The sequence below is a fragment of the Salvia hispanica genome, chromosome 2, assembly GCF_029641045.1.
Source record: "Salvia hispanica isolate PSC_SH4W2 chromosome 2, Shi_PSC_v1, whole genome shotgun sequence".
NCBI lineage: Eukaryota > Viridiplantae > Streptophyta > Magnoliopsida > Lamiales > Lamiaceae > Salvia > Salvia hispanica.
The window spans coordinates 33,985,849-34,011,333 of NC_142693.1; the positions used below are offsets into that span (position 1 = coordinate 33,985,849).

Consider the following 25,485-nt stretch of genomic DNA (forward strand, 5'->3'; position numbering starts at 1 on the left):
GCTCTGAAAGGTGACATCAAAGCCTTGTACGATATAACTACAAAGTTTGAAGTTTGTCTAATAAATAAATGAATTGGGCTCCCCCAACAAACACAAACTATGGGTCGGTAACTGGTTAGAATTTATAAATTGGTTGATATGTAATCGGCCCACGTTTCATGTTAAAATTGAAAATTTATTGCGCACGATTAATTTCATGGTCTACCGTCTACTACACTGCCGACCACTTTCCCATTTTATTAAAAAATGTTTAATTAAATAAATTTTATTTTGAAGTTAACTATATATTCTAATTAAGAAGTAATTAGTTGGAAGTAACTTAAGTAATTGTTAATTTATAATTCCTGCCGACCACACCAAAGTGTTTCCTAACATCACGACCAGTGACCATATAAAATTATAAATATTGTATAGCTGTCTTTTGCAAACCATGACTTAAAAGAGCCATGTTTGACACTTAACTGAAGTACCATTATTATAGAAACAGAGAAAAAAATACTCAATCCGTCCATAAATAAGAGTCTCATTTTTTCATTTTAGTCTGCCCATGAATTATAGTCCCGATTCATGTATACTACTATAAATAGTAATAAAATCTCATATTCCACCAACTCATCTCATTCACATTTCATTTAAAACTAATACATATAAAAGTGAGACTTATATTCCATCAACTTATTTCCATCAATTTTTTTTAACATTTCTTAAAACTCGTGCCACTGTGAAATGAGACTCCTAATGATAGACGGATGAAGTATTTTAAAAGAATATTTATTAGAAGAGAATTCATTTAATAAACCATATATGAGTTGTTTCCTACAATTGATTTGAGATATTTCACTACAACAAAAAGAATCACTTAAGAATATTTTTAGTGCAATTAAGGATACTAATTTGTGTATCTAAATTAGGGCTGGGGAAAAATACCAAAAAAATGATATATCGCTCGTATCGTATTGAAAAATATCAAAAAATTATCGAATTTTCGATATATCGTAATTTTCGATACGATACGATATCGTATCGTAAGTTTTCGATACGATAACGATATGAATTTCCTTATATCGCGATATATCGTTTTATATCGAAAATACGCTATATATCGAAAATACGACAACGATATGAATTTTCGATATATCGATATTTTATTTTCGATAAATATCGATATTTAACGATATATCGAATTTCGGTACGATATATCGAAATATCGATACGATAACGATATGAAATTTTTTTATATCGAAACTTTCGATATGATAACGATATGAAATTCTTTCATATCGATATTTTCGATACGATACACGATACAACGTTTTCGATACGATACATCGTATCGACCCACCCCTTCTAAATATACCACAAACGCTTCAAAAAGCGTCATTATTATTAGTGTCTCAACTAAAATTAAAGGACACAAGTGGAAGCATCCTTATAATGCAAAAGATTAAGTTAATTTATCTTTCATTTAGGAACGCTTTCTTTTGCATCCTAAATTGTTGTTATTTTAAAAAATTTCCAACGCAGTTATTGGGTTGCAATTTTTAAGTCCCAATTTTTGTAGTGTTCCCTATATGTAATCAATTTTCTATTTTGAATTATCTCAATTCAAATGATTGATTTCATTTTTTTTTTAAAAAGCAACACTGTATATTCTCGTAGTTTATTGATTCGTTTATTTTATTATCTCTTTATTTCACTTATTTTATTCTTTTTATTTAACTTAATAAATCATTATATGACGTGTTAGAAAAGAAATTGACCATTTGCGGCGGGATGAAGATATAGTATCAAAGAAAGACATCACGTCTTAAATAAGGAGTGGAGTTTATGGATTCCTTTTCTTTATTTGTTGGAGGGGAATCGGGACTTGGACGGCGCCAATTAAAAGCAGTGTTAAAGTATAGATTTCACTACACAATTGTGGGTTCACTAAAGTCATTCATCAATAAATTTTCACCCATAAGTGGGAGTAGTAGATTATAGGATAAGGATCACGATTCCTATACTACTAATAGTATTTATCTAAAATCTCATTTTCATTGTCTTTTCATATACACGGCTTCTAATTTTCATCATCATTTCTTCTCTCTCTTACTGTCATTGTTTCTTATCCTTATTCTTATTCTTATTCTTTGTTGTTTTTAAATGAACCGTTGATCAATGCTAGATTTATTAAAAGAATCTTTAGTTCCATATCCAAGCACCTACGAATATGAACAAACCATATGGTGTGAATGCGAAATTTCTAGTTATATTTATGACTTATTTATTTTCCAAAGAAAATAGTACTGTAATGATTTCAAACGTGATAAATCTCATTTTTGTTATGGCGATGCTACTTTAATAGATGCGTCCTAGATCACAATTTTTTTTAGTGGCGTAAAAAATGAGGGTCTACCATGGAGGCCCATAGTGCATTATACAAATGAGCATCTATATTTTGTTACTTACAAACTCTAAATAATCAATATTATTAAAACGCACTTGATAAGCAATGATTTAAGCAATTAAACTGGTTTGATCACGGAACTAACCGGAATATTTTAGAACACAAATCTTATACTTCATCACCTTAAATTAAATGCCAACTAAGTCTACATTTTACAAATAAAGTTCAAATGATCACGTATTAACCCTTATTTCCAACTTAGATTATAAACTCAAACCATGATAATTCAATAATCACGCATTCACTCTCATTTCCGACATGGTTACAAAAGTCAAGTAGTCAACCAAATTATTATTAGACTACTGTGAGAAGAAAAAAAAAAGGTTAAATCGTCGAACATTAACATCAAAAATGTATTTTTATAAAAATACCCTTATAAAATAATTAAAATTATTTTTCACATCCCTCCTAAATAATAGCATCACATTTTTCAAAAATCATACCAGTATTCTATTTATTCATGAAATACTAATATTTATATACATCATTTTAGGTCGTCAATGATTAAAAAATATACGGAGTACTAAACAATATTTCTCTTTTTTCATACTTTACTTTATTACTGAGAGACAATGGGAGTACTTTATTTGCATTTCATAATATTAATTAGACGTGGCCACAGTTCAAAGACCGCCAGTTCCGGTTCGTCGAATGCTGGAACCGTAACCGGCCTGGATACTGGTTATCCGGAACCGGAGGTCCTGTTCGGTTTCGGTTCTTTTATTTATTTGTTTATTTAAATCTTATAGTTATGTGAGTAGAAGTGATGAAGAAGGGGATATTTATAGATGAAAAATGGGGGGAAAATCTGATATTAAAAAAAAATTGATTTTCAAAATTTGAAAATGGTCGAAAACTGTCGGTTTTCTGACCGAACCGCCGGTTTGTGTCAGAAAACCGGCGGTTTCCGACACCTTTTCAGACCCTACGCTGCAATCCTACGCCTACGCCTGAACCCTAGCCCTGAACCGTCGGGAACCGGTGGTTTTGTGTCAGAAACCGCCCGTTTTCCAACACAAACCGGCGGTTTTCCGACCTTTTTTAGCCATACGCCTGCAACCCTAGGAACTTACCGGCGACGGCTACATATTCCCGATTAACCGGCGGTTAACCGCCAATTCCGATTGCGTATTTTTTGACCCGTAACCGGCCCGTTATAACCGTGAAACCGGATTTCGAACCGGAACCGTCGTCGGTTTTAATTCGGCTCTGACCCGCCGGTTGGGTTTGGCCACCTCTAAATTATTAATGCGAGTTAGTTAAGTTGATAATCACTATTCTATTTTTTCAATATGTCGAGATAGTTCCACAGAAATGTATATACACATAATCAGACAATAATACCCCTACATATCACCCAAATTTCCAATCATGCCCACTCAACCCTCACCACGAGATGGTATGACGCACCATCTCCTCAACCCCCACAAATCCACTACACCACCGCCACGTGTCCTCCAAAAATCCATCATCCCTCCTTTTTCCCATAAAAATAAATAAAAAATAAATACCGACCGCCGCGTAATTCGAACACGTGGCAGACCGTGGGCCATCGCCCGGTATGCTGACCCACATTGTTCTCCCACCTATTTATTCCGCTTCCCAATTTTTTTCGGCCCCAAAAACAGAAATCAAAATTTGATTTCTCCTCTCCATTCATATCCGAATCAATCTCAATTTTTTTCCTCTGCATTTTATCACAGGAGGAATTCGTAAAGCGGTGGTTTTTGTGTTTTGTGTTTTTGTTTATGTTTTTTAATCCGTTGTTTTCACGTCCGCTACAGTAGAATCTAAAAATTCGCTGCCAGTTTTTGTTGTTCGTTAAAATCGCGACAATTTCTCCCCCAATTTTCTGGTAGTATATGATTTGCTCAGCATTTCCGAAACCTAGAATTTCAATTCCGAATGATCGTGTTTCCCGATCAAGTACCAGCGCAATTTTAAATCCGAGATTAGAATTCAACAAAGCTCCATTAATCGCGAAAAACTGTTACCTCAAACGGCCGGAGGCGATTGTGGTTGAAACCGGGATGGTGACGACAGTAACCGACGGAGCCACCGTAATGCTGACCTCAGGCGCGAGCGGGAGAATCAATGCGCTGCTGTCTCTGCGCGCGCTGAGGAGCGTGTTGCGGCTGATCAGCGCGTTTTTCCTGATCCTCCTCCTGCCGTTCCGCGGGAGGAAGCGCTGCGCCGTGGTGGGGGCGGCGCCGGAGTCTCCGGAGAAAGGCGGCGGGAGGGAGGAAAAGGCGGTGGCTGCGACGGGTAAGGTGGTGAGGGTGCCGGCGGCGATGGTGCCGGCGGCGATGGTGCCGATGAAGAGCGCGGCGGCGGTTGTGGACAAGGATGTGGCGGCGCGGAGGGCGCTGGCGATTAAGAGGGTGGAGGAGGATAATGGAGGCGGCGATACGGCGAGGGATTATTCGTTGTTTGTTACGTCGAGAGGTGACACCATTTTTACTCAATCATGGACGCCCATCATGGTTCAAGTCAGGTAATATTAAATTGCTGAAATTCTCTGTGAATTGTGGATTACTTTATATAATGATTTGATTTACGTTTTGCTTGCGTACCGTCATTAATTGTGTTTCTGTTTATGCATCATTAAAATTAACCAAATTTAGTTAAGAATATATTAATTCCTTATTAAAAACATACTAATAAATGTAATTTAACAATACAATGAAAATAGTGTAATGGGGGCACGTTTAGATAGTGTGAAAAGAAATGTTGTTTGTTTCCTTTTCTTTTCTGGTAGTATTATCAATATTACTGGATATACTTCATTTTAATGTCTTTTTCTTTCCCAGTCTTGGATATATCTCTTTTTGTCTTGTCTCTTTGAAGTGTGGCCGCATTTGAAGCTGCTAGAATAATATCAGCTAATTCATGGTCCCGTTTCAGCTTCACCGTCTATTTTGGAATCTTACCAATTTAAAGTTACTTGACTGTAAAAAGCATTGATGGCGAATTGGCAATATCAGTTGGTAGTAAAAGTTAACGAACAGAGGAGTGAAAATTGATGCTTATAAGGAATAAAATGTCGCAAAATGCACATTTTAGATAGAGCGAAGGCGAAACAATTAGCATATGAACTGATTAAACTAAACAACTCAAATATAAGGGTTCATGTGCCAGGGCCTAACTAATTAAGAAACTAAAATATTGAACTTAATAATTACAAATAACCAACAACTTATATAAGGAAATAATCTTCTGTTCTAGGTGTTGTTCTTGCGCTGCCCCCTGCTACCATTTTACTTAGTTGAATAGTATTGCTAGAAAGAATACATTATAGGCTTCTTTTGTTTTGGTAACTGCAGCATTAAATTTAAGTCCGCCACATATTTTGTCCACACTACAGGTTGATGCTAAAGTCATTGCAAATATCTATGCGTGAAGGTCATTACTGAAAACAAGAATATTCTCCGAATAAATTGATACAGACAGACTTAAACTGATGTTCATGTTTTTACTTTTTAGACACCTACTAACCAACATGATCCAAGATCCCTAGAGTTTGCATGATTCAAACAGCTTTTCATGAGGCTGTCTCTTGTTTCTTCCACAAAAGATATTGTACAGCATACTGAAACTGAAATATTTGTATCTACTCCATTTAAACACCTATTCCTTAACATATCAAAAAGGGTGCATAATCTTGTAATTTACGATGATGTTTCTTGTTTTCTTCATCAAAGTAATTTCATTTCTTTGGAATAATTCCTGGGATTTCACTTTGGGAGCAATTGTTATTGCCATTTTGACATTATCCTACTTCTAAAAGTCAAGGAAAACAACAAGCTGGTCACAACCCTCCCGTGCTGTTAACATAGTTTTCACTTCCACTGATTTTAATGGTGTTAGTGTTCTACACTTCTTTTCATGACCAAGTCGTCCTAGCCTATCATTTTTATAAAACGTAACAATTTGGAAATGTTAACAATGAATTTCCAACATACATTGCACTGTAATTGCATTTGTACTCCTCAGGTCCTAGTTGACTGGTAGAAAGTGATGCTCAATATCAAACTGGAAGTTAGATTCCAGTCTTACATCATTGTACATGTCATGCATTTTTGAATTAATTGGTTCTCATATCTACTTAATTGTGAAGATCTTGTAGTTTTAACAGCTTTAGGAAAAGTAACTTTTGTGTTGTAGATAACTCGAGTTCCCAATGTAATTAGCATCCTAGTGCAAGTCTGCACAATAGAGTGAGTTCCCAATGTAATTAGCATCCTAGTGCAAGTTTGCACTAATAGAGTATTCAAATTACATATCTTATTCCTCTATTTAGTAAAAAACTGAAAGTTTGAGGAAAACGAATCGAATAAGCACCACAATTCAGTGCTCTATTAACTGGAGCATGTTAAGGATAGCCAGGGATATATGATTCACGCCATGACTACTAAATGAATTCAAGGGGTAATTGCATGTAATGGTGCACAATTCTATTCACATTTCTAATAATAACTTGTGATAAAACTTGCACCTTGTTGGTTCAATACCTTTCTGCCTTCAATTGTGGTTCCATCTGTCACACACATTATCTTGAATTTGTATCCCTAACATTTTTCTTGGTATCCAGAATATTTCAAGTCTATTTTGTTTTCTGATGTGCAGGGGACTGGTTGTTCTCTTGCATGGTCTAAATGAACACAGGTCTGAGCGTTGCTCTAGAATCATAGTAATGGGTCTGATGCAATATTATTTCATTTTGATTTGTCGTTTTTCATCTTCCTTATATGTGTTAAATGTTTGTATTTGTTTTCAAACAGTGGAAGATATGATGCTTTCGCCAAGAAACTGAATGCAAATGGTTTCAAAGTTTATGGAATGGACTGGATTGGTGAGTTGAAATTACTGAATTGATTTGATATTATGCAGAAATAATTTCATTGTGAGTAGTACTGAAAAAGAATTCTATTCTAATTTGGATTATGAGAAGGAAGAGCAGAGTAATGATTACTATTTTCTATATTTCTTACTTTCCGCACCATGTGTTTCTACTTCATGCTCATTATTTTTTGGCTATCCAACAAAGGCGCGAGAACTACATAACAGCAGAGGTAGATGTCGTACTACCTTTAATATGATCTGGTATCTAACTGTGCTAGTAAAATTGATATTTCTTGAGAGCTGTCTCAAATGTGGTGCAACAAGAAACACCATTTTTGGTATGACAGAGGATGCATCTTGCATGTGCCCCTTTTACTCAAATCGTTCAGCCAATCTCCTCGAACTCTATTTTCAATGTAAAATGTTCACTCTGGGCACTTTCTTCCCAATGTAAGAAAGTAAAACTTGTCGAGTAGGGGAAGGGAGACCTTTTCTGTAACTTTTGTAGCCATTGAGGACCTGGTAAAATTGGGTATTTCCTGGTCAAGTACTGCACAATTTATGGATCTTTGTGCATTAACTTGGAGAATATGTATATGTTTGTGTTGGGGTGTTTTTTTTGTGTGCGTGTGAGAGAGAGAGAGCGCAATGACGATCATGAACACAATTATCATCCTTGCTGTTTTAAAATTAAAATATTCATCATATTTTCTATGATGGTACTTGCGATCATTTCAACACTAGGTGAAGATTAATCTTTTTCCTGAATTTCCCAATTTTCACAATCCTTTCCAACAAGTATTCTTTGCCTTCTTCAACTACTGGATGATCACAGTGAAAGCCCTGTTTGTTTTACTGTTTTATAGTCTAGAATCTAGATGTAATAGAATTCAACCATGCACATATATTTGGATGATGCAGGGTATGAATAATTTTCAATGTGGATGCAATTGGTGCCTAAAAGTAACATGCAAAGGCTCCTTCATGAGTAAGCTTGTTATTTGAGTCTTTACATCTACCTTAAATGTAACAATTGGTGGAAGAAGTCGTGCTTCTGACATTTGGACAAGGAATACTTTACAAGAAAAGGAAAAGCGAAATGAATATCTGCTTAAACATACATAGTTATTAGTACTTATTACCGCACTGGCCAATGCATGTAGCAATGTAACAACTGCCCCTATTAAGTGAATTTGTCCAAGTCCGGGAATTGCAATTTACTGGAAGAAATAGGCCAGTCTTTGTTGATGAATAAAATTACCATGACCCAAAACCCACCTTCATGGTAACTCAGTCCACAGCCTTAGACTTTGGTCTTATGTGTTGTTTGGTTTTTGCTGTGATTCGTTGGCGTAAATGTGTTAAGGTTACCTCTGTTCTTTCGTTTAATGAACAACAATTCAGTGACTAATGAGTGAGACACTTGTATGTGCATAGATTGCAGCAAATTTTGTGGGTGTGCTCATTTTGCTTGCTTTATAATACAAGTTCTGTATACGAGATAGATCTATGCCTCATTAGCTCAATCCGTAACCTCATTGCAGGACATGGTGGCAGTGATGGATTGCACGCCTATGTTCATTCTCTGGATGATGCAGTTAGTGATATGGTATGATATTCACTTGTGTACAAATATCTACTTGGTTTTGCAAATACGTAGATCACTTCATAGATTTTGCTGATTTTCCCCATCTTCTACGGTCAACAGAAATCGTTCCTCAGCAAGGTTTTAACTGATAATCCAGGACTTTCATGCTTCTGCTTTGGACATTCAACTGGTGGAGCTATAATCTTGAAGGTAGTATATGGATATGATATTGATATTTATATTTTATACTGTCGTGGTTATGAGTCTGTTAATATTACACCTGACGAATTTACTACGCATGCAGGCATTACTTGATCCAAAAGTGAAACAGCGCGTAGCAGGCATTGTATTGACTTCGCCTGCCATAGGAGTTCAGCCATCCCATCCAATTTTTGCTGTAAGTTCAACTCTTTGACATTTACTCATCGATCGTTCAAAAACAACAAATTATCAAACCTAAAATTCCTAATAGACCTATTTGGATAAATGTGATCACATGTTCCTTCACATATATTTCTGGAAAACTTTATATGTAGCTTTAGCATGAAGCATTGTTCCTCCATGGTTTCAGGTGCTTGCTCCTGTGTTTTCCTACTTGTTTCCTCGGTTCCAATTAAGTGCAGCAAACAAGAGGGGCATCGCAGTCTCAAGAGATCCAGAAGCATTAGTGGCAAAGTATTCCGATCCACTAGTATTCACTGGATCCATTAGAGTAAGAACGGGCTACGAAATTCTCAGGATAACGGCGTACTTGCAGCAGAACCTAAGCAGGTTGACAGTGCCATTTCTTGTCCTCCACGGCAGTGATGATTCAGTAACTGATCCTGAAGCAACCATGAAGCTGTACAAGGAAGCTTCATCGAGCGACAAAAATATTGTGCTCTATGAAGGTCTCCTGCATGATCTACTTTTCGAACGAGAGAAGGAAGAGATCATGGAGAACATAGTTTCATGGCTAAACAGCAGAGTGTAAGAGTAGGGATGGAGAAGTGGGCATCGATATGCAAAGAGGCACTTGGGAGTCGAGAAGGCGATGAAACACCGGTCTTGATGAATAACATCCCTCCTCCATATATAAAGCCTTGTTAAATTATGTGTAGAGGAGCAGAGCAATCTTTGCTCCTATTTTTTCCTGGGTAGGAATCCCAGGGAATGTAAACTGAATTTATCTTGTATTAGAAAGGTATAGAGTAATCGATGATGCTCATTCATCAAGATTGATTTGGTTTTAAATTACAAATTTTTTATTTTGTTAGCTGAATTTGCAGAGCCCATGAATGCCTTGCAAGAAGCCAAGTACTTCAAGTTTGTGCATGTGATTTTAGAATAAAGGTTCTGAATAAGAAATGTTTTTTGTATTCTAAAAAAATGTAGTAGGCACAGCCCAAATTCTATAAAAAACTTATCTTAATATGTAAAAGGAAATGGCTATTTGGATTAATATACTAACAACGGTAGATATGGATATGTTAATTGGCTATGTCAAAAGATATCTAATACTACTGCTATTATAGTAGAAACCTTAAAAAACAAAATTTAAATTTGAGTTCTATCACTACACTACACTCATCGATGGAACGCACACAATGACTTTGTATTTGTAACAAATTATGCAATGCCACGTTACTACAATATATATGATCTTGATCATAGTAATAATATTTTGTTTATAAATACTTGAGAATTCGGCTACATTATTAATATTATCTGAACCATTAAATGGTCCTCACAGTGTCATCCCAACCACATATTTTATAAATTATAACCACTTGACATTTCATATTGTGTTTTATAAAACATACATTTCATATTGTGTTTTATTTTTATTTTTACTTTTTTTTAACTCAAAAAGATTATTGATGATTAGCCGATTAGGTAAGCAATGACGTGAAGGCCTTGGCTTGCACCTGTTCTTCTAAGTGTTGGATTTGTGTAGTGATTATGTTAATGCTTATTAAAATAAATATAATGTGACATGTTATTTTAATGTGTGTTCTATTTGTTGATAATACTATCAATTACTGGCAGGGGCGGACGCAAAAATAATCATCCATGGAGGCTGAGATTTCTAAATTTTACTTTGATGTATATGTTGAGTAATTTAGATAATTTGTAGGGACTTTTACACTAAACTTGATTAAATTTTTAAAAAAATAATGAAAAAAAGTTTTAAAAATGTTTCATTGAGGGCTTAAGCCCCTCCCCCTTACACTTTGGGTCCGCCCATGAATTTACTGGAGTACCAAAGAAAAAATTATGTATATTATAAATTTTTTTGTAAAAGAAAGGGATTATGAAACAAAACTTTAAGGGGAGAATTCTCTTATCCTTGATCTGATGATAAATTTACAATCAAAGCGAGTACTAATATAATATTGTTAGGTCACACATGTTGACATAGCTTGTAGTAATTGTTAGTAAGCGAATTATTAACATTCTAATTTACAACTCATACGCATCTGAGAAAATTTGAGCTTTCGACTTTTTGATTGAAGAGAAACGTTTGATCAACTAAGTGCAATATATGAATATAGAAAATTGAAATTTGTTTAATTAGAAATACATACTAGTATATTGTATATCATGACTATGCATGAGTGGGATATTTCCTTTCTTTTTACGTATATATTTTTAAGACGCTAGATATTTGCATGGTCAATGTGAAATTGATGTCTGCATAAGGATATGTATAGGTTTATTCAAATTTTTTATTTTTTTTTAATAAATATCTTCGTATGCCCTTAAATTATCCTTCATTCCTTCTTCTTCTTTGACGGATTAAACTTATCTTATACTACTCCACTAGTTATATATATATTGGAGGTTGGCTAAATTATGAAAATTGATTGGTTGAAATGCATAGAAATTGACCCAATACTTTCTTATATCTAAGGTAAAAAATATCAAGAAAATATTGAACTTTTTGGAAATCCCAAAGTTGATACTTGATAGCTTGTACCCCCATTGGCTTAATGAAACTATTAGAATGTTTCATGCACTGAAAAGAACATATACATATATCATATTCCATGATTTAAACCTTTTAATTACTTAATATATATTGACTTAACATATGTCGTTATAATCAACTTTATGAGTATTTTAAACATGGTCCCCTCTCCATAATCCATCCTATCAAATCGCCTTTTTTTGTCTTACTTTCGTTTTTTAATTTTAAAAATTCATTAACTTTCTCCAAACTTTCTGATCTCTGTGATGATTGGACTATCCACATAAAGAAAATATTTTCTTAGCCAATAGCAAAATTAGTTTTAGTAAGACAATACATCAACTGTTTCACTAGTGGTGATGGTGATTGGCTTGATTTGAATTTTAATGCAAATTTTAACGTCAAAAATTAAATTAATCCCACCACCATCATTATGTCTTAAGTAATAATATTAATATATCTGCACTTTTATGGTTACCGGCCAGCCAATCAGATTGCAAGAATTACATAAAATGACAATAATGGTCTATACTGCATGAAATCAAACAGAGTAATCTGATTTGCTGAATAGTTGCCAGATTGTCGATTGGTGATTGGTTGTTCATTACTTTAATAAGCACAATCACATTAAAAAAATATATAATCATTTTTAAATGGAAAGTGGAGGCATAAAATATGCATTGTAATAATATAATTCAAATCCGACAAACTTCTAAGAAAAGAGATATCAGATAGTCAAAGATGATATTTATCAAAAGTAAAAGCTCATAATTATCTAAGGAGGAAAAGTAAGTACACGCTTGGTACGAAGAAATAAAATGGAACGAAGATATATGATGTGATCATCATAGCCCCCAAATCATATAATAACTCTATAATCAAATCTGGACCATACATATTTGATAATCTTGTGGTTGAGATTCAAACTTAGATTTACTTTATAAAAAAGGCGCAGAGGGATAAAATGTAATTTCCTCATTTAATTTCTGAATTTTACTCTAAACGCGCGATTCACGCTTTCATTCTGTTTGAACTCAATTCTCTCACCTTCATCTTCATCTTCATCTTCACAATTAACAGATCGATTCTCTCATCTTCATCTTCCATATTTCTCGCCTATTTTATTTCAACATCTCCAGATTTTCTTCGATTTGTTCATTATTCCGTAGTCTCCAGATTTTGTTTCCATATTTCTCGCATAATTGTGATCGGGAAGATGTTTTGAATTTTGCGTTCTTATTTTCATTGATTACCTCTTCAATTGCTGTGAAAATTTGCTTCGATGGAATCTGTAGCAAATAACGAAGGTAACAATCATTATTGATTGTGTTCATATTCATGTATTGAATTTGATTTTAGATTAATATTAGTTGTCGATTGGTTTATGTTTCTGATGTACTGAAATTCTTATTTGATTATATTATGTATTGTCGATTATGTGTTAAAATGATACTTTTGGCTTATAAATATTAGGTTTACTGCATAACATGATAGTTTTGTCGGATAAAATGATACTATGATAAAATGATACTATGATAAAATGATACTTTGGGCTGATAAAATGATAGTCATAGCTGATAAAATGATACTTTTCAGACGTGTCATAGCTGATAAAATGATAGTCCTAGGTGATAAAATGATAGTTTTGGCTGATAAAATGATAGTCATAGCTGATAAAATGATACTTTTGGCTGATAAAATGATAGTCATAGGTGATAAAATGATACTTTTGGCTGATAAAATGATAGTCATAGTAGTTGATAAAATGATACTTCTTACTAATAAAATGATACTTTTGGCTGATAACATGATACTTTTTGGCTGATAAAATGAGCAACCTTGGAACAGAGTTTCTACAACGGTTTACATCTACAAGGAAACTTCTATGACAAACTATCTTTGAAGAGGGCTTCCAAAATAATTTCAATTGAACAATATAGAAGAGTTCTCTTCACATTGCACAGACCTACAAATGAAAAGTCTAATCTAGTTCAAATTGAACCACAAACAATGGCAAAATAATGTTTAAAGCCTACATAAGTAAATGTCTACCAATAGAATCTATGCTGAAGTATGGTAATTAAAACAAGCGCTGAGTTTCAGTTAGAGATCCTATCATGCTCGCGCTTGGCTTCACCATCTACGCACTTCATGCCTGTTGGGCGGCATCTTCCTGGGCGCCATTAACAGCAGGCGCTGGCTGTTCACTGTCAGCGACAACAGCTTCTGTTTTCTTCCGCTTTGTGGCGGACTTCTTTCTCGTTTGAGCCACAGGACTCTTCGAAGGCTGCGGAAGCAATAAGCACCAAAATATTCAGGAAGCAGAAAAATCTTGAAAGAAGAATTCAACATCACGAATGTTCTTACCTAATAAACAAAAGATTTCAGTGTGTTAAACAGTTTATGTAATTATATAAAGTCAAAGTATTCACAAATTATCATTTTATCATTTTCAGAAACTATCATTTTATGCACCCAAAGTATCATTTTATCAAGCAAAAGCACAATTTCTACATTTAAACAGATCATCCAAACACAAAGCAACACACACACACACAAAAACACAGAGACACACACAACAACACACACAAACACAGCAGCAGTAGCCTCAGGACACACACACACAAACATAAAGTATCATATTATCCCATGAAACTATCATTTTATAATCTGAAACTATCATTTTATCTTCTGAAACTATCATTTTATCAAGGGCAATTATCATTTTATCAACTATCATTTTATAATCTGAAACTATCATTTTATCCCATGAAACTATCATTTTATCTTCTGAAACTATCATTTTATCAAGGGCAATTATCATTTTATCTTCTGAAACTATCATTTTCTAAATTTCAATGAGTTCAAAAAAGCAGAGAGGGCATAACTTGTCACTTAAGTAGAACAAAACACTATTCACAAAGTATCATTTTATCATTTTCAGAAACTATTATTTTATGCACCCAAAGTATCATTTTATCAAGCAAAAGCACAATTTCTACATTTAAACAGATCATCCAAACACATAACAACACACACACACAGCAAAACACACATAAACAAAGCAAAACACACACACAAACGCAGAAAAACACACACCAGCAGCACACACAACAAAATGTAAATCTAAATATATAGATTGTTCTCAATATTATTATGCATGAATGATATTGTATAAATATAAGAAATATCTACACTAAAAAACTACAGAATCTAAAAAAATCGAGAAAATCTCCAGCAAAATGATAAATCGAGCAAAATCAAAAGTGAAATAAGTAATAAACTTCATCCAACCTTTCTTCGATGATGCTTGATCGTTTTCCTTCGACATTTTCCAGAATCGGATGATTTTTCCTTCGATTCGAAGGCTTTGAAACGCGATTCAGAGGGTTTGATTGTGAGAGAAATTGATGCAGGGTTTGAGTGTGTGAGAAATCGAATGGAACGTTTGAGTCAAGTTTCCTTCTTTCCCACCAAATTTTAAAACGAAATGACAATTTTGCCCTTAATATATCCGAAAATGATAGTTTTATTTGATAAAATGATAGTTTTGTTAGATTAAATCTAGACCACATATTTTAAAAATGTGTGGTGGAGATTTAGTTATAGGGTTATCACACAAATTGGGGTTATCATTATAATGCACCCCTATATATATATATATATAGTCTCATTATCCACAAACCCACTCTTAAAGACCGAACCATCGAACCCTACCAAATTAGGGCTTTTAGATCTAGTTTTTTATGGATGAGATTCACAAATTTATAAATTATTTTCTCCTTCATCACCAGTCTATTTTTATTCATCCGAAGGTAAATAAGTCATACTAACATGTTACGAAGATTTAACTTCGTCCAGAATATATTACTTCATTCTAGTAGGTTTTTACTTCATTCTAGTAGGTTTTTACTTCATTCCAGTAGGTTTTTACTTCATTCCAGTACGTAAATGTGGTTTCGCCGTCGCGTGCCGTTCTTTCTCTCTACAATATCTATCACCACCGCCATGGCGCTAATATGGTTTAATAAACACATGGAATAATATAATAAATTATTGGAATGAAGTATGTGTAGAAGCATTTGAAGTCCTACTGGAATGAAGTAAAAATCTTATCCAATGAAGTAATAACGTTTCTGAATGAAGTAATAAACTTACTTGAATAAATTGCATATTTAAATGTTAATCAAGCAAAAACCCACGTCAATGAATTTGAATGAAGCATATAAACCTACTGGAAGCAAGTAAAAACATGTTGTAGTTTCAAGGTATTACGTACAGAATGAAGTAATAAATCTATACAATGAAGTAAAATGGGCTAGTAATGAAGCAGAAAAAAATTTCACAGCAGCACATCTCATCAAAAAAACTAGATCTAATGGCCCAGATTTAGTCTCTAGTTCGTTCTTTAAAATTGGTTCGACATTGATCACAACTGAGGAGTGATCAAGGTCTAACTAATTTAAGTGTATAACTAGAGAATAAATCTCAGCCACACATCTTGTTACTCCAATTTAATCTTAAAGGTTAAACAAATTTTCAGATTTTTGTTAAAAATAATAGCCCAAGGGCATTTTTGGAAATTGAATGTCAACATCTCAAACTCAAGCAACGATTTCTCCCAAATTCAAAGTGCAATTTCTTCCAAAATTCAAGCATAGATTCCTCCAGAATTCAAGCGCCGATTTCTTCCAATCTTCACCAAATTTGTTCGCAAAATTAACGTGAATTGTGTTGCGTGATTTCTAAACCAAATTCAGCTTCCTGTCCAAATTCGTTCACGTTTGATCGCGACGTCACTTCCCGGTCGAATCGCGACGTCTGGAGTCAGGACTGACGGCGGGCATCATCCAATGGCCGAAGCAAGAAGGACAGGATGGCGTACCGGCGGCTGGCTCAAATGCCACAGCCAAGCTTCGTCTCTGATTCGCAATGAGGCAGGAGACCAACACCGTGCGCTGCCGCTCACCGACGACGGTGGCGGTGTCGACTAGGCCTGCGTTGAGGTCGAGAGAGAAATAGTGATAGAGTGAGAGAGAGGGCAGTCGGGGGAAAGAGGAGGGAGACGCCCGCATCGCCACACGCCGGTGACGGCGGTGGTCCTCCGCGACCAGGCGAAAGAGAAAAGAGGCGTTGTTGTTGTGAGAGAGAGAGATAAAAGTTTGGGTGCATTGTTCAAGGTTTAGGAATATACTTCACTCTATGAGAATATACTTCACTATATGAACAATATACTTCACTGAAATGAAAAAAACGGTACATTATAAGGCATGCAAAATATACTTCACTATAATCATAATATACATCACTATATAAAAAATATACTTCACTGAAATGAAAAAGGGTACATTATAAGGGATGCAGAATATACTTCACTATAAACACAATATACATCACTATATGCTCAATATACTTCACTGAAATGAAAAAATTGTACACTGTAAATTATATTCTTCGCTGAAATATTAAACATCATATTTTTAGTTCACTTCTTACTTATTTTTAGTTCACTGTGTACATATTTTAGTCCACTAAACGTGAGTTTTATTTCATTGTCAGCTTATTTTTAATTCACTTTTTACTGGTTTTTAGTTCAATGGGTACATGTTATGTACGTGAGTTTTATTTTGTTGCAAACTTGTTTTTTGTTAACTTCTTACATATGTATAGTTCACTGCGTACTTGTTTTAGTTCACTACTATAGTTGTTCACTTCGTACCAAAACTTATCAGATTACAATTTAAGTTGTGAACTATAGTTTGTTAAATAATTAACAAGTATTCATACGTGAACTAAATAGATTGGACATAAAGTGAAGTATATTGTGCATATAGTGAAGTATATTGAGCATAAAGTGAAGTAAATTGAACATGCCTTATAGTTTACTATTTTTTTAACTACAGTGAAGTATATTGTGCATATAATGAACTATTATATGCTTATAGTGAAGTATAATAATTTTACAGTGAATTACAGTGAAGTAAATATGTTTTATAGTGATGCAAATATGTTCTACAGGAAGTATATAGTCTAACATAATATTGAATTTAATTGAAAATGATGAGCTTTATATTGAACTAAATGACACATATTATGAACTATATCAGTTTCATACAAATGGTCATGAACGCTTGAAGTTTACAATCATTTTTCCACATCTATCTCCATGTTGTTGCTACATTCTCGATAATGTTTTGATGTTGTTGTCAAGATATTCAATGACTCATGGTTTGTTTCCAACAACATTAATGCGCTGCAATTCTTTGCTCTTAGCCTTTGGATATTTCCTTGCTGCTTCTTTTAGGCAATACATTTCCAATCTTGTTCCCGCTCACCATAGTAACAATCATCATATACTTCACTCTAAGGTCTATTCACTTCACTGAAATAAGAAAACACAAAACACTGTAAGACATACATCGTATACTTCACTCTAAACATAAACTGAATCACGGCAAAGGTAAAACACTTCACTCTTAACATTTATTAGTTCACTTTAAGCTTTATACACTATAATCATGGAATACTTCACTCTATGCACGTTTTACTTCACTGAGATGAAAAAATAGTGCACTTTAAGCAAGGATCACAAACACTTCACTCTAACCATGGAATACTTCACTCTATGCACGTTTTACTTCATTGAGATGAAAAAATAGTCCACTATAAGCAAAGATCATAAACACTTCACTCTAAGCATGAAATACTTCACTCTATGCACGTTTTACTTCATTGAGATGAAAAAATAGTTCACTATAAGCAAGGATCACAAACACTTCACTCTAACCATGAAATACTTCACTCTAAGCAAGTTTTACTTCACTGAAATGGAAAAACAAAGCACTTTAAGCATGGATCACAAACACTTCACTCTAACACTAGAATACTTCACTCTAAGCAAGTTTTACTTCACTGAAATGGAAAAACAAAGCACTACAAGCATGGATCACAAACACTTCACTCTAACACTATAATACTTCATTTTAATCATGTTTTACTTCACTGAAATGGAAAAAAAAACACTATAAGCATGGATGACAAACATTTCACGCTAACACTAGAATACCTCACTCTAAGCAAGTTTTACTTCACTGAAATGGAAAAACAAAGCACTATAAGCATGGATCACAAACACTTCACTCTAACACTAGAATACTTCACTTTAATCATGTTTTACGTCACTGAAATGGAAAAAAAAAGCATGGATGACAAACATTTCACTCTAACACTAGAATATTTCACTCTAAGCAAGTTTTACTTCACTGAAATGGAAAAACAAAACACTATAAGCATGAATCACAAACACTTCACTCTAACACTAGAATACTTCACTTTAATCATGTTTTACTTCACTGAAATGGAAAAACAAAACACTATAAGCATGGATGACAAACACTTCACTCTAACATTAGAATACTTCACTCTAAGCATGTTCCGATCAGAAACCCTAGATTCAATGATTCCTCATCCGATTTGCCGATAAATAATTCAACTTAAGAATCAGAAGATGCAGTTCGATTGACGCAGACAGAAAAACCAGAGGGAAAAAAAAAGGAGAAATAGAATCAATGAAACAATAGTCGTTTAATTTAACGAAAAGCTTCGAAACTCAAAAATATCAGTGAATGCTTGTTAATCAGAGTTTTACTGTATTAAAGAAATGGATTGAAATCGGAATGAGAAATATAAATCAGTTGAAGAAACCAGTTAAAAAACTCACATTTTGAAAAAAAATTCTGATTTTAATCCACCTGTTTGACGACAGATTGCAGCGACGGGAACACGGCAGCGATTGCAGCGACAAAATTTCGAGAATGGAAGAGAAGACGGGAAGAGGAGTGATGGCGGGAGATGAATTCTGCAAATGAGAAATTAATTCAAATGTTAACCCTATTTTTATTTGTGAAATGTCCATTATACCCCCGCCTTCTTATAGTGAAGTAAATCTGTGATAGAGTGAAGTGATTTCTCTTTCAAATTCAAAAATTACATGTGTTAATACTAGCCCTGCAGCCCAAATCTTGGCCCTAGGATTAGATGATCTAATGGTCAATAATTAACCTAAAACACTGAAGGTCATAATTAAGTAGTTTTAGGTCATATTATAATATTTGGATTTATGTCATGTTAAGATCATTTTAGGTCATGCTTTGTTAGCATGACCTAAAAATAAACTAACTATGACCTAAAAATGCCTTACGTATGACCGTGTTCTGTGTTTCTGTATTAAAATCTGGTCTTCATAGATCAAAACCCTATATATATATATATATATATATATATATATATAAATGTAGTAAATGAATGACAAATTGGGTGAGTTTTTTCTGCTCGGAAGGTAAATACCAAAGTAAATGAATGGAAGCAATATCAATATTTAGAATACAATAAATCAATATTTATAAGAGCATCTCCAAGGGCTTGGAGAAATGTATATTGAGAAGGTATATTTTTTATTTATCTTCTCAAAAAGGTATATTTCTTGTTTAACTTCATAAAAAGGTAATTATACCTTTTTAAAAAGTAATGGACTCCAAAGAGAGAAGGTAAAATAAAAAGGCAAACAAAATAACTAATTTTTTACCTTTTCTATCAAGAGATAAAGATACCTTCTCAAAATGAAAGAAGGTATATTACCTCCTCAAATACACTTTCCTTTGGAGCAAGAAATTTTAAAAAGAAAAGGTAAATATGATAGTTATTTCTCTTTACCTCTTCATTTACCATTTCCCTTGGAATCTTAAAATAGTAGTAGGATAATTTTATCGGAGAACAAAATTTGAAAGACAAGAAATGACTATTCTAATGAAATGACAAATCTTGCAAAAATTACTGTACCAATAAAAAAAAGAGTAGTGCTAAATGGCCACATTATGGCCAGCCATAAACTTAAAATATTAATAAAAAATTGTACATTTATTGCTGATTCACTTTAATTTATTTCATCTAGAAAGAAGCAATTTATTTTGGACTATATTATCCGTTAACATTAACACTCCAATACATAACAAAGAGAAATTTAACCCTCTTTTCAATTCTTTTAAGTTGATTTCGTATCACTTTTTATATTTTTTTATTATTTTAGTATTGTTATTTAAATTTTGAGTAAAATTAATTTTAAAGTAATAATATAAATATCTAATGATATTAGAATTCAATTGTTACTAATTATTTTTGTTCTCCTTTATACTCCATAAAATAAGTCAACTATTAATAATTAGTATTTACATAATTATAACAAAATATATGTAAATATTATATTAGTATACAATGCATTTATAAAAAAGGTAATTCATTTTTTAGAGGGGACAATGTTTCAAGACTAAAAGTATACATAGAAAATATCTTATCCTGGAAACATAAATTTGAAAAATGGAAATTACTTAATTGAAATCCATTAAATAAATTTTAAAATCCTAGATAATTTATAAAGCTAAGTTATGACAAAGACTCATATATAGTTTATAATCAGTTTAATATATTCAACAATTCAATTTAATAAAAAATGAGTAGTATACATTATTATTTGAAATTAATATCGTTCAATTATATCTTAATCAGTATAAACCCTCAATTGTTATGACGTCACATCTTAATATTATCAATTAAAATGTTGAATTGAAACATAATCATCCAATTAAATAAATTAAATTAAATCTCCCGTTGAATCTAAGATCAATATAAAACCATAATTATTATTATTATTTGTATATCATAAATTCATAATACAACGTCATATATACTAGTCCAGTTTAACCATATATTAACTCAATTAGTAATTGGAACGATCACACACTTATACCAAGATAAGTAGATTAATCATATTTAGTTTCAATTTTGATCACTAATTTAATTACATGTTTCGATGATTATAATTTATAGGTTATTTATTACTAAGAGATTAATTCAATTTTTACAACAAAAATATTGTTAAAGATATTTTTAATACAACTAAACTAAAAACAGTTAATTTGTGTTCTTAATAAAATGATCTTTTGTAGTGTATGAATCATTATAGTTTGTGAATATCACCATTTTATATTTATAAGTCAAACTAATTATCGATAATTTAATTTACTATCACTCATGTTAATTAGGATATCAATTTGAGTAGTATATAATATTTTTATTAAGTTATATAATATCATGATATGAAATTTCCTCAAAGAGAGAGTTTTTATTTTTAAGAGACGACGAATTAAAAAGGAATGTTTTTTTTGGGGGGACTGAGGGAGTACTTTAAATCAACGATAGTTTTATTCAAATAGTTTAATCAACAGTAATAATACTACTATTATTACATCTAATACACTAATTATCATGTACATTATGTAATAAGAAATTTTAGTTGATCTTATCTTTTATGGAGAATTTATATTAATCACAGATTTATTCAAATAATGGAGTGTTTAAACAATTCACAAAATATTAAATAGTACTAATATATGCGTATGTAATACTAGTAGTTAGTATATACATATCACTAGTATACAAATAAATATATTGATTTCGAAGCTATTTTAATATATATTTCAATGATTAATAACAAATATTTATTGTTATAAATAAATTCAATCAATATAAAACTATATTAATCAAAAAAAAAAACTGAGTTGAAAACAAAAGAAATATAAATAACAGATTGTAGAATTTGAAATTTACTACTGCAGTTAAATAAAAGGATAATAGTGGAAATATTGTTTGAGCATTAAATAAAGTAATTAAATGATTTCAATTCATAGTCTTTATATTTACTAAAATGCCATTTTATGGTCAGCCACATTATGGCCACATAGCATTTCCCTAAAAAAAATAGAATGAAATGAAATGGTAGTAGAGAAATGGTCAGTTCATTCTCAATCCTGTTATACTCCCTCCGTCTCATTCAAGATGTTCACATTTCCTTTTTAGTTTGTCTCATTTAAGATGTCTACTTTCTATATTTGGAATTAAATCTCTCTCTCTCTCTTTATTAAAATATTCAATCACTTTTTTCACTCTATTTTATAACAACTAACTATTCCACCTAAAACTCCACGCCACTCAAGTAAGCACGACATAAGGTGTTTGGTATGGCAGAATGTATAAGGAAAGGAATATAATGAAGGTTGAATGAAATGAAGATAGACTATTTCCATGGATTAAGGAAGAAATGACTATACATAATCTAGTAGGAATGGCGAAAGAGTCATACCAAACAAATAAACGAAATAAAGGTAGAATCAGCGATGCATTCCCATCTTCATTCCATCATACCAAACGAAAGAGCTCCAAGACTCTGATCTAGGCTATTGAGATCATTGAATGCAAGTTAGTCCTTCTTCCAAGTTGAGGTTGTCTAATTTTCTTCTACATCACTTTCACTAATAGTAGTTTATCTTCTATTGCTATAACAACATTAACTTATCCTTTCTATAGGAGCCCACTGACAAAAAAAAAAGCATCTTCCAACAGCCCAAATAGATCCCTTTCCATCTCTATAAAGAATACTTCTTCACAACACAAAAACCCCATCACAGAAGTAGGAGAATGCAGCTTGTCTCTACTTAAAAAAACACAGCTTACCCGTCTTTGAACACCATGGTCGCAGAGGCAAGTAAAATCCTCACAAAAAGAGTGATAGATGATCATACTTGTATTCAACAATCATTCAAGTAGGTTCAACTTCTACATGCTCAAGGCTACCTATAACCATTATGTTAGTTCTAACTGTCTCATCTTTGAAAAGACTCTTTGTAGGCTCATGGAATGTAGGAGGCATCCCACCTCCACACAACTTCAACCTTGACAACTTTCTCCACACTCAAGACTCCATGGCAGATATATATGTGTTGGGGTAATCTTCAACTTTCATCAACATGTGAAGGAAATTACATAGACTATGGTTTATTTTTTTAAAAACAAATAACTCATGGCAGGTTTCAAGAAATTGTACCTCTCAATGCTGGAAACATATTGGCAGCAGAACACAGTAACATTTCTATCAAGTGGAACTCTCTAATCAAAGCTGCCCTCAACAAGAGAACACCAACAGAAGATGCATTCCACAAGACAGAAGCAGGAGAGTCGCAGAGGGTTTATCCATTAACAACACAGAGCTCCATCAAGCCCGGTGCCATGGATTATAAATGCATAATAAGTAAACAAATGGTGGGAATATACATCACCATATGGGCAAGAACTGAGATAAGCCAATATATCAGCTATCCGAGTGCCTCGTGTGTCGGATGTGGTATCTTGGGACGCCTCGGAAACAAGGTAGAATTTTCATGAAATCTTTTAAAATGAGAACTTATCAGTTAGCAACACAAAATATATCAGTTGTTCCAACTGATATGTTTGCACTGGAAACTGATATGATTTGTGCCACCAAGTGATATGTTTTGTACTTCCAACAGATAAGTTCTTAAGTTCTCATTTTAAGATAGTTCTCAACTGAACCATTCGTTGGTATAATATAACTAAGTGAAGCTATATGATATGACAGGGTTCAGTCTCCATCAGATTTTGTTTGCATGAAACAAGCTTCTGCTTTGTATGTAGCCATTTGGCTTCAGGTGGTAAAGAAGGCGACGAGAGGCACCGGAACGCAGATGCAGCAAATATATTATCGCGCACCCTATTCCCGCCCGAGCCCCTCCAGCATTTGCCCAGAAAAATTCTAGACCATGAGTATGTACATCAGATTAACTCCATACAAATTAGAAAACATTACTTAACGTCGATCCTCGATTCACAGCAGGGTGATTTGGTTAGGGGACTTAAACTACCGGATTCAACTGCCTGAGGAAACAACAAGATCACTGGTGAAGAACAAAGATTGGAACCTGTTGTTACAAAGTGATCAGGTAAAGAAAAATAAAACCACAGTGGATTGATTGTGTGCTTATCCTAATAATTCAGTTGTGCAAAAATGAAATAAAGCTGAGAGCTGAGATGAGCAAAGGGCATGTCTTTGAGGAATGGAATGAGGGAATAATTGAGTTTGCACCCACATATAAATATGAGCAGAACACAGATGAGTATTACGGATCCGGTCACAAAGGGAAGGTGAAGAGGATGAGAGCTCCGGCATGGTGAGTGTCGTTTCGTTTCGTTTAGCCCTTTAAATTTTCTACTCAGCTAAGTGTTTGCAAGATGTGATAGAGGGAGAAGTTTTGCAGGTGTGATAGAATAATTTGGTTTGGGAAAGGGCTGAAGCAGATCCAATACAACAGAGTTGAATCAAGATTGTCTGATCATAGACCTGTTTATGGAAGGTTTATTGCATATGTAGAAGTGCCTACACTTCCAGGAATATAAGTGTGTCTGAATGCTAATTCCTATGTTTTGTAGCCACCTAGATTGTACTATAAATTATGATGTAAAAAGTAGAGAGAATCATCTACAAACAAACTTCTGATTTGTTGAAAGTTCAAGTTGAGCTTTTCCAGAAATGATAAATGAAAGAGTACAAAGTTGTCAATTAACTGTTTTTCACAATCAATTCGAGACGCTTCTTTTAAACACTTATGTAATTGTTTTAGGAAAATAATTTAATAGTCAAAAGTAGAGAGAGTAATGTATGAATATTACTCGATTCAATCAAGTTGATTATCTAATTTTATGTTACACGCCCTTTGTCCGTGATTAAGAATCTAATTTTCCTTTTTGTCT

At 33.3% G+C, this 25,485-nt stretch overlaps 2 protein-coding genes across 6 annotated transcripts; both read left to right on the plus strand.

Annotated features, from left to right (window-relative positions):
- Positions 1–4,058: 4,058 nt before the first annotated feature.
- LOC125221807 (alpha/beta-Hydrolases superfamily protein) lies at positions 4,059–10,140 on the plus strand. Its single transcript, XM_048124071.2, has 7 exons — positions 4,059–4,943; positions 7,076–7,114; positions 7,231–7,301; positions 8,836–8,900; positions 9,000–9,089; positions 9,184–9,276; positions 9,451–10,140. The coding sequence occupies exons 1-7, from the start codon at positions 4,312–4,314 to the stop codon at positions 9,850–9,852; spliced, it is 1,392 nt and encodes a 463-aa protein (XP_047980028.2). The 5' UTR covers positions 4,059–4,311; the 3' UTR covers positions 9,853–10,140.
- Positions 10,141–23,337: 13,197 nt separating this feature from the next.
- LOC125219271 (type IV inositol polyphosphate 5-phosphatase 9-like) lies at positions 23,338–25,298 on the plus strand. Of its 5 annotated transcripts, none has more exons than XM_048121202.2 (7): positions 23,338–23,483; positions 23,558–23,665; positions 23,748–24,087; positions 24,317–24,501; positions 24,569–24,677; positions 24,733–24,905; positions 24,993–25,298. In XM_048121202.2, exons 1-7 carry the CDS (start codon positions 23,410–23,412, stop codon positions 25,129–25,131), a joined length of 1,128 nt encoding a protein of 375 aa, XP_047977159.2. In that variant the 5' UTR covers positions 23,338–23,409; the 3' UTR covers positions 25,132–25,298. The 5 variants fall into 5 exon arrangements, with proteins under 5 accessions (XP_047977159.2, XP_047977177.2, XP_047977168.2 ...); XM_048121220.2 differs by having other exon boundaries at positions 24,754–24,905; XM_048121211.2 differs by having other exon boundaries at positions 24,572–24,677.
- The last annotated feature ends 187 nt before the right edge of the window (positions 25,299–25,485 follow it).